Source organism: Gossypium hirsutum, chromosome D05 (genome assembly GCF_007990345.1).
Source record: "Gossypium hirsutum isolate 1008001.06 chromosome D05, Gossypium_hirsutum_v2.1, whole genome shotgun sequence".
Taxonomy (NCBI): Eukaryota; Viridiplantae; Streptophyta; class Magnoliopsida; order Malvales; family Malvaceae; genus Gossypium; species Gossypium hirsutum.
In genome coordinates, this window is record NC_053441.1 from 16,292,007 (window position 1) to 16,302,720 (window position 10,714).

The 10,714-nt window shown below is 40.0% G+C and overlaps 1 protein-coding gene across 1 annotated transcript; it reads left to right on the plus strand.

Moving 5' to 3' along the window:
* The first annotated feature begins 4,288 nt into the window (after positions 1–4,288).
* Positions 4,289–9,293, plus strand: LOC107905640 (L-ascorbate oxidase homolog). Its single transcript, XM_041094022.1, has 8 exons — positions 4,289–5,091; positions 5,195–5,304; positions 6,403–6,673; positions 7,608–7,710; positions 7,803–8,148; positions 8,234–8,599; positions 8,691–8,769; positions 8,854–9,293. The coding sequence occupies exons 1-8, from the start codon at positions 4,954–4,956 to the stop codon at positions 9,064–9,066; spliced, it is 1,626 nt and encodes a 541-aa protein (XP_040949956.1). The 5' UTR covers positions 4,289–4,953; the 3' UTR covers positions 9,067–9,293.
* Positions 9,294–10,714: the final 1,421 nt, after the last annotated feature.

A 10,714-nucleotide genomic window follows, 5' to 3' on the forward strand; every position in this document is an offset into this window, starting at 1 on the left:
TCTGCTATGTCTAGGAGATGAAGTGCTACGAGAAGTAGCGGATGAGAAAACCGCGTCCGGTTTGTGGCTCCGGTTAGAGAGCAAGTACATGACGAAGTCATTGACGAACCGGCTCTACCTCAAGCAAAGACTCTATGCCCTGAAGATGGAGGAAGGTACACCTGTTTCCCAGCACCTGGATAAATTCAATTCCATTATCATGGATTTGAATAATATCGATAACAAAATCGATGATGAGGACCAAGCAATAATTGTTTTGTGTTCTTTGCCTCCCTCGTATGAGAATTTTGTTGATACAATGATGTACGGTCGTGATGACCTGACTCTAGAGGAGGTGAAAAATGCCTTAAGTTCCAGTGAGTTGAGGAAGAAAATCACTGGTAAGGTGGTCGAAAACAATGAAGGCGAAGGCTTGGTTGCTCGAGGAAGATCCAAGGCAAAGGGTGGAAGTTCAAGTAAAAGCCATCCTAGATCGCAGTCCAAGAAGAGAATACAGTGCTACTACTGTAAGAAGTACGGGCACATGAAGGTAGATTGTCCGAAAAGGAAGGAGAAATCAGAATCACAGGAGCAACAAAATGATCGTGCGAATGTAGCTGATGCAGATTCTTCAAGTGATGCCGAGATCGTTCTTGCAGTATCCGACTCTTACGCTGGTGGGAGATGGATTCTTGATACGGGAGCTACATTTCATATAAGTACTTCGAAAGATGCATTCTCAACATACGAGAAGCATTCTGGTTCAGTACTAATGGGAAATGACCACGCATGTCAAGTCATGGGGATTGGCACAGTTCGTATAAAGATGTTTGACGGTATTGTTAGAACTCTAACTGATGTTCGGCACATTCCAGAAATGAAGAAAAATTTGATCTCTTTGAGTACGTTGGACAAGAAAGGCTTTCGGTACTCTGCTGAAGGTGGAGTTCTCAAGGTATTCTCGGGTGCTTTGACTGTGATACGTGGTAATTTGGAGCGGGGCCTTTACTTCCTCGATGGTTCCTCGGTTACAGGTGTTGCGGGAGTGTCATCATCAGATGATCTAGATTCTGACACCACGAAGTTATGGCATATGCGGCTCGGGCATATGAGCGAGAGAGGCTTATCGGTGCTAAGCAAACGAGGATTATTGTCTGGGCAGTGTACAGGAAAGTTGAATTTCTGTGAGCACTGCGTCTTCGGTAAGCAGACTCGGGTAAAGTTCAGCACTGGGATTCACAAGACAAAAGGCACAGTGGATTACTTCCATTCTGACCTTTGGGGGCCTTCTCCGACAATTTCTAAAGGTGGTTACAGATATCTGCTTACCTTTATCGATGATTACTCGAGAAAGGTTTGGGTGTATTTTCTGAAGAGCAAGTATGAGGTTCTCATCAACTTCAAGCAATTTAAAGCTTTGATCGAAAATCAAACAGGAAAGAAGATCAAGCGATTCCGGACGGATAATGGCTTGGAGTTTTGCTCAGGTGAATTCAATGAGTTCTGCAAAAATGAAGGAATAGTGAGACACCGCACTGTTCGTCGAACACCACAACAAAATGGAGTTGCAGAACGCATGAATAGAACTCTCTTGGAGCGAGCTCGTTGCATGCGATCAAATGCTGGGCTCGGTGAAGAATTTTGGGCTGAAGCTGTTAATACTGCTTGTTATTTGGTTAACAGATCTCCATCAACAGCTATTGAGCTGAAGACTCCTGAGGAAGTATGGTCTGGTTCTCCTGCTGATTACTCTGGTTTAAGAGTGTTTGGCTGCCCTGCGTATGCTCATGTAAATGAGGGAAAACTCAAACCGAGGGCGAAGAAATGCATATTTCTTGGATACGGCCAAGGGGTGAAAGGATACAGGTTGTGGTGTCCTGATCCGGTTTCGTCCAAGTTCATCATCAGCAGAGATGTGACTTTTGATGAGTCATCCATGCTTCGATCCACCACAAATTCCCGGGAAAAGGAGGAGTCAGATAGAATGGGAGATCACGGTGTTGAGAAGCAGGTGGAGTGTCAGGTGGACGCTCCAATTCCTACGGAAGGTACTTCAGTCCAGGATGATCAAGTTGAGGTGCAAGATTCCGATGAAGATGAGTCACCTCAAGAAAAACCATATAGCATTGCCACTGGAAGAACGAAGAGACAAATCAAACCAAATCCGCGTTACGCTAATCTGGTGTCTTTCGCGCTCAGTGTGGCGGAGTCCATTGGTATAGAACCTTCCAGTTATAATGAGGCTGTCACGTGTGATGAGTCGGCACAGTGGGCAATTGCTATGAGTGAGGAGATAGAATCTCTTCACAAGAACCATACTTGGGAGTTGGTTAAGCCGCCAAGTAACCAGAAGATAGTTGGTTGCAAATGGGTCTTCAAGAAAAAGGAAGGCATCCTAGGGGTTGAAGCAACTAGATTCAAGGCACGATTGGTTGCTAAAGGCTTCACTCAGAAAGAGGGGATTGACTACAATGAAGTTTTCTCCCCAGTCGTAAAGCATTCTTCCATTCGTGTATTACTTGCCATGGTGGCCAAGTCTGATCTAGAACTTGAGCAGCTTGACGTAAAAACGGCGTTCTTGCATGGTGAGCTCGAGGAAACAATCTACATGCGTCAACCAGAGGGTTTTACAGTTCCTGGTAAAGAAGACCATGTCTGTCTATTAAAGAAGTCTTTATATGGATTGAAACAATCCCCAAGGCAGTGGTACAAGCGGTTTGATAGCTTCATGATTCAGCATGGTTACACAAGATGTGACTATGATGCTTGTGTCTATCATCGGAAGCTCTCAGATGGTTCGCACATTTATTTGTTGCTGTATGTTGATGACATGTTAATTGCTTCCAAAAACATGTCGGAAATCAACAAGTTAAAGTCGCAGTTGAGTGGTGAGTTCGAGATGAAGGATCTGGGTGCTGCCAAGAAAATTTTGGGCATGGATATTCACAGAGATCGCAAGGCGGGCAAGCTTCGTGTGTCGCAGAAGAACTACATTGAAAAGGTTCTTCAACGCTTCGGCATGGATAAAGCGAAAACTGTGAGTACTCCGTTGGCACCACATTTCAAACTCTCTGCAGAGTTGTCACCACAATCTGATGAAGAAAAGCAGCAAATGTCTCACATTCCATACTCGAGTGCAGTTGGAAGCGTGATGTATGCAATGGTTTGCACTCGTCCAGACATTTCACATGCAGTTAGTGTGGTCAGCAGATACATGAGTTGTCCTGGCAAGGAACACTGGCAGGCCGTGAAATGGATTCTCAGGTACTTGAGAGGTTCTGCAGATTTATGCTTGGTATATGATCAGAGTGACTGCACTAGCAGTGTCACGGGCTATGTGGACTCTGATTATGCTGGAGATCTGGACAAAAGAAGATCTCTGACGGGTTATGTTTTCACTTATTCTGGAGGAGCCATTAGTTGGAAAGCTGTGTTACAGTCTACCGTAGCCTTATCTACGACTGAGGCGGAATATATGGCGTTAGCAGAAGCAGTGAAAGAAGCATTGTGGATGAAAGGTCTAGTAAGCAGTTTGGGTTTACAACAGGATTTCACTGTTGTATTTTGCGATAGCCAGAGTGCCATACATCTGACTAAAAATCAGATGTTTCATGAACGGACCAAACACATTGATGTCAGATATCATTTTGTTCGGGAACATGTTACGCAAGGTGACATTGTTATCAGCAAGGTTGCTACCGAGAAGAATCCTGCAGATATGTTAACTAAGGTGATCCCTGCATATAAGTTCAAGCATTGCTTGGACTTGATAGGTATTCGGGATTGATTAGCGCCAGAGAGGCGTTTGGAAGAGGTGATCCAGTTCGAGGAATTCACTATGATGTTCAGCTTGGTAAATTTCAAGCCAAGGTGGAGATTTGTTAAGAAATGGCTTAAAATTGGTAGTGGATTGTTGTTGTTGGTAGTGGGTTGTTGGTGGTAGTGGATTAGTGGATGGTTGTTGGTGTCCATTTTCAACCACAAATCTTTGCCAAAGTTTTGGACAATTATGTCCTTGAACTCTCTTATAAATAGAGAGGTTCATTAGCCATATTCATCATCCCAAACCAAGAGAGAGCAAAGCTTGTTCTTTGAAAGCTAGGATTTTAGCTTTCGGGTTTTCTATAGGGGTTGAGAGTTGTGAGGTTCTCGGGTTGTGTCTTGAGTGTAAAACACTTGTAATCTTCATCTTGTTATAGTGAAATTTCTTTTTCGCCTCTGCCCGTGGACGTAGGCATTAAAGCCGAACCACGTAAATCCTTGTGTTCACTTTATTTTTCGTTCCGGTCAATTTACTTGTAGTCATATCGGAGTTCTCGAATCGATCCTTTCCGCAACAAATTACTAGCAGCTCTGCCAAGATGAAGATTTGTACTTTTGTAGCAGTCCATCTCTAGCTCTTGCCAATACGTCTTGTTTCTTTTCGAATGCACATTTAAGCTGAAGCAAAGCAACGAAGTTGTTGGATTGGAACAAAAACAAGCAGTAAATTAAAAGAAGTGGAAAAGTAAAGTGACATCTTAAGAGGGAGGGGCCCTTGCCCTTGCCCTTGCCCTTTGCCTTTGCATGTTTAACAGCTTCACACTTCACATGCAATCCCTATTTCGAAACAAAACAAAAGCACCACTCTAGGTCTTGGCCACCACCAATAAAATATTCTTCCACATTTCCCATTTTTTGCAGCTACATAAACAACGAACCTAACCCCATGTGGCAGACAAGCACGTACACTCACACTAGAAATTAGTCAGCTAATGGAAAGGACCCCATCACCGACACTTCATTTTCGCTCTTTCATTCCCTTTTAAGGGATTATTTAGTTTTACAGTTCAAGCCCATTCCATCTTCCTCACATAAATATTGTGTCATATCCCTCCCTATTCAACCAAATCGTCATTCACTCCCTACCCCTTTCTGTTAAAGTCTCACGTTCACTCTACAGTAAAGGGAATATCTCGTTTCCTTGCAAAAAAAATGCCGCTTCATTCGGCCGTGGCATTGATTTGTGCCACTGTTTCTCTTTTTGTCATTGCCGGAGCTGAAGATCCCTACAGATTCTTCAACTGGAATGTCACTTATGGTGACATTTTCCCACTCGGCGTTCGTCAAACGGTGAGTTTTCGATAGTATACATTTTTCGTTTTGATTTGATTATGTTTGTGGATCTATCTCTATATACATGAAAAATGATCGATGCTGACGAATTGTTTTCCAGGGTATTCTCATCAATGGGCAATTCCCAGGCCCTGATATCCACTCTGTTACCAATGACAACCTCATTATCAACGTCTTTAACAGCTTAAACGAGCCTTTCCTCCTTTCCTGGTAAGATCCAATCATCCCTACCTATGTTCTCACCACCAACATTTTGCGCTCAGCTTTTTACGTGCCCTTCTTTTGAAAAAGACGAATCTAACCCATCATTATCGACTTATCCCACTGACGTACGATGCACATATTTGTAATCTATACGCTTTCTTCCGACAACCATCCGCCTTAATCGGTCACTCACACTTTAGACTTGCTATTGAACAATGTCTGGTCGGAAGGACTCATTCATTTTGCTTCTTTTTTCTGCTTTATTAAACGTGAACGCTAGGGAAAACATACATATATATATGCAATTGCTGACATGGCTGATCTGCGTTTAAATCAGCATAATATCATTGCATTTCTTAACTATTTTCTGCAAAAATACATTATCCACGGAACTGGCAGTTTGCCACTCAAATCAAGCGTCCGCCGTTTATCGTGGTATATAGTGGAGCACATAATTACCTTTTTCGTTGTTAGTATCAGTTTACAAGTAAGCGGATTCTTTCCTTTGCTGTAATTAGAGGTAGAAAGCGACATGTCCTTGATTGGGAGAGACAACATTTACCCACTAATTATCATCCGTGATCCAAGTGGTCCACCTTCTAATTAGCTGTCTACCACCCCTAACAGATAGAGCAAGTGGATTAGGAATTCTTTTGGATAGATATATGGACCCAGAACCAAAGGTGGTCTTAATTGTTAGCTTTATCAATTATCACGTCTATATTTTGTTAAATATTGATGCTAATTTGTTTTGTCAAAATTCTGATAAACTAGTAGATGATTCGTTTATGAACTTGCAACTCCATTGTCGTAATGTACGTAGTTGTATCAATTTGGCTTGAATTTTACAAATTGATTTTAATAACAATCAATAACTTAAATTTAATCAACTTAAAATTTATCATTGGAACAAAAAAATGATTCAATTTAAAAAAAGTCACACAAATAATCATGAAAGACGAAACTCAAAATAATTTAAACTTAAAATAAATTCAAATTTTAAAATGAAATAAAGGTTAGACTATTTTGATTCAATCCAAAACTATCCCAAGCTATGTGACTTATTTACCTTTAGTAACTTACATGGAGATGATAAATATGTAGGAATGGAGTCCAAAACAGGAGGAATTCATATGAAGATGGTGTATACGGAACAACATGCCCTATCCCTCCAGGAAAGAACTTCACATACATTCTGCAGGTGAAGGATCAAATAGGAAGCTTCTATTACTTCCCCTCTCTTGGGTTCCACAAGGCTGCTGGTGGTTTTGGAGGGATTAGGATCCTTAGCCGACCACGCATCCCGGTTCCCTTCCCAGATCCTGCTGGAGATTACACTGTCCTTATTGGAGATTGGTACAAGGCCAATCACACGGTAATAATTTCTTCTTTTTACAAAGCCTTGGTTTATTTATATTTACTTGCTTTTAGGAGGCTTTGAAATGGAATAATGCATGCATGATATTCATAACTGGCCGGGGATATGGGCATCGGGGTCTACGAAAACTTAACGTGGTGGGACTGGGGAACACTTCGTGTCTGGGGATTTTAAATGGGTTTGGCAACGGAGTTGGATAAACGAAGCATATTATATTCGGTGTGATGGTTTCTGTGCCATTTCACAGCTGGATACGTTGACAGGCTTTTTCTCTCTCATATCATATCCTGCTGAATTTAATTTTAAGAGTTTTAATTATGATTTTGTATTTCTATCCCACTATCATACTATACCTAAAAAATTTAGTTTAAAATCTCATTATAAATTTAGATAATATCAATTTTTTTACATAATACTTAAAATTGATCATAATTCTCCTAACTCATAAATAAAAGAATAATACGTATTAGCACATTTGAACCTACGTCTTTCTACATTGACAATAATATCCATATCAACTCAATCAATTAATCTAAAATTAAAATTAAACATTAATAAAGGGATGGAAATCATAATTTAACGGAAGGCAGCGAATTTTAAATATTTTCAGAGAAATTGTTGCTTTTCATATTAAGCATCAATCACTCGCGAATCTCAAATTATTGAAACGCATTAGCATATGGTACTTTCATGGGATGTGCTCAACTTAGGGCCCAAAGCAAATTAGGTATTTGCATTCCCGCTGCACTGCCCACATGTTGTTTCATCTGGGCCAGCGCATGCCAAGAAAGATTTCTAAGCTCTGTTGGTGGTGGGCTTTAATTAATTAATGATTCTTGTATTTGCATTAGATTTTAGTTTTATTGAGGTCTGAATGTCTGATACAGTAGTAATCCGGCTTGTGGCTAATTAGAAATTGTGTTTGGTGCAGGATTTGAGAGCTCAACTGGATAGTGGTAGGAAGCTACCTTTCCCTGATGGAATCCTTATCAACGGCCGTGGACCTGGCGGTGCTTCCTTCAACGTCGAACAAGGTAATTTTCGTCGGTCTTAATTTCCTTCAATGTTGCTTCGGTCATTATTCAAGTATTCTGAACATAAATAAACAATGCTGGTCATCATGCAGGGAAAACCTACAGGCTTAGGATATCAAATGTTGGATTGCAAAGTTCTCTCAATTTCCGCATCCAAAACCACAAGTTGAAGTTGGTTGAAGTGGAGGGAACCCACACTCTCCAAACTACCTACTCCTCAATAGACCTTCACCTTGGCCAATCAATGTCCGTTTTATTTACAGCCGATCAGTCTGCTCAAGACTATTACATTGTGGTCTCCTCTCGCTTTACCAACCCGGTTCTCACCTCAACAGCAACTCTACGCTATAGCAACTCAGCCGGTCCCGTCTCCGGCCCTCCTCCTGGTGGTCCCACCATCCAAGTTGACTGGTCTTTGAACCAAGCCCGCTCTATCAGGTGCTTTTTATCTACCAATCAACATATACAGCACGTCATTGTGTGCATCTGTTCTAGTCACATTATTGACATGTTTCTGTTTCAGGACTAACCTTACAGCAAGTGGACCAAGGCCTAACCCACAGGGGTCGTATCACTATGGTCTCATTAATACGACCAGAACCATCAGGCTTGCCAATTCTGCCGGCCAAGTCAATGGCAAGCAAAGATATGCAGTTAACAGTGTTTCCTTTGTTCCAGCAGACACTCCTTTGAAACTTGCAGACTTTTTCAAAATCGATGGAGTTTATCGTATTGGAAGCATATCAGATAACCCTACTGGTGGAGGGATATACCTTGACACTTCGGTTATGAATTCGGACTATAGGTCTTTCATTGAGATTGTGTTTCAGAATGATGAGGATATTGTCCAGAGCTGGCATCTCGACGGCTACTCTTTCTTCGTTGTTGGGTAAGCAAAACATCATTTTTAAGATGTCTGCTTCGAATTTGTGCTGATTATTCGTTGATTTCTCAGCCTTTTTTTTTTTTGTGAAATGTAGTATGGACGGAGGGCAATGGACGGCTGCTAGTCGGAACGGATACAACCTCCGTGATGCCGTTTCACGGTGTACCACTCAGGTAAAGCTCTAACATCTTTGATCTTTCCATCATTTATGTGAAGAGCAAAGATTGATGAATATTGGGTATGCAACGTGAATGCAGGTGTACCCCAAGTCATGGACTGCCATTTATGTGGCGCTTGACAATGTTGGAATGTGGAACTTAAGGTCCGAGTATTGGGCGAGACAGTACCTGGGACAACAGTTTTATTTGCGTGTCTTCACAACGTCAACTTCACTAAGGGATGAATACCCGATCCCCAAGAACGCACTACTCTGCGGCAGAGCAAGCGGCAGAAGAACCCGTCCCCTTTAAAGCCACCCATACAATAAATGATCCGTAGTTGGATAGTCAAAGCTGGTTACAAGGATGAATGATTGGACAGCAGAGTTTTAGCGTATAAACTTATGAACAGTGAAACAACACGATTGTTGGTTACGAGTTTAAAATTACTAGACCTCAACTCGAGGTCGCATTCTTTCTTACTATACATTTGTATTCCCAATGCATTGTTGGAGGTCATAGATATCTATTTCTTGTTATTTGTGTGAATCGATCTTTACATTAAGGGATATACGGTGATGGTTGCAATTGCAAGCTTAGTACAGCTATCTTTGTCTTTGTCACCAAATCACCCAAATTTGCTGCACTTATAATTTATTACTATCAAATTAAACCCTTTTTAAATTAACCCAAATATGAATTATAATTAAAGATTTTTTTAATGCGAAAACACGATAGTATAAAATAGTTTTGACATGTAAAAAGATAACATGTTTAAATTAGCAGGGGAAAGCTGAACTTTTATTTTAAAAATCATTGAATATAATTTTTCTTAAAGTATATTGATATATGTATATGTCGTCATTATTAATTTTTTATTACTTATTACTATCTGTTTTGTAAAAATTACTTTTCATAATATGTTTTTTTAGCAATACTGTGTTAAATTCAATATATTGTTAGAAGTACATATGTTTTTTTATTGAGGAAGTGTCTATAAAGTACAGTCAACAAAATCTCAACTCTCATGAGAGTTGATTTCGAGGGTGAGATGTTTGATTAAAAAATTTATTTGTTTATTCATCCAATCAACTTATTTAATTCGAAGAAATCAACATGTATGGGAGTTGACTTTTTCTATTTTCTTAAATTCTCCACTCAAAAAAATTGTTTTGAGATTTCAAGAACATGTAGCAAACTATGAAATCAATATGATAAAAATTTCAACTCAAAATTAAAGACTTCTTTGGTGATATTTTGATTAATGGGAATATCGAGTTGTTCATGCTCAACATAATTTAAAATTCGCGAATGTTGATGGATATATCTTAAACTACTTGAAGAGTGTTGGTTTATATGTGACATTTACGATGACAAAATTTATTTATGATACCAAAATTACTTTCTATCTTTATTGGAAAGATAGAATTCAAAAATACATACATTCTATTTTTAGTGCAAGGAAGCGACAACAAGACTAAAATATGATTTAGAACATGGTTTGGAAGTACCCCACACCCCAATATCTTCATCATTTTCTTTCGCTAATCCTTAATGATCGTCTTCTAACAAACATGGAGATAGTTTGATGGGGAATGGTTGCTAATGATCATTGCGTTTGGTGTGGGGATAAAGCTTAGTTGACCATACATGAGCAATAGAGTATTTATCATAGCCAAATCAAGGAGAGAAACAATGCAATTCCTGAATATACTTCTACTTGAACGACCTTAAAGATAATTGGATTAAGCTTAATTCGAATGTGTCGATAGCAACTGGACTGAAAATTACAGCTGTTGGTGACTTGCTGTGAAATGCAAAAAGCGAATGAATGGCTGGCTTTGCTCGGAAACTAGGGGAAACTTCTATTTTCTAGGTTGAAGCTCATGGTATATTTGAAGGTCTGTAGCTAGCTTAGCAGAATGACTATAGAAAACTTGAGGTTGAGACTTGAGAATAG

Excerpts from the sequence above, each read along its gene's own strand:
- LOC107905640 (XM_041094022.1), top strand. The coding sequence starts at position 4,954 with ATGCCGCTTCATTCGGCCGTGGCATTGATTTGTGCCACTGTTTCTCTT. Across the intron at positions 5,092-5,194 it reads CACTCGGCGTTCGTCAAACG|GGTATTCTCATCAATGGGCA; the intron begins GTGAGTTTTCGA and ends ATTGTTTTCCAG. Across the intron at positions 5,305-6,402 it reads GAGCCTTTCCTCCTTTCCTG|GAATGGAGTCCAAAACAGGA; the intron begins GTAAGATCCAAT and ends ATAAATATGTAG.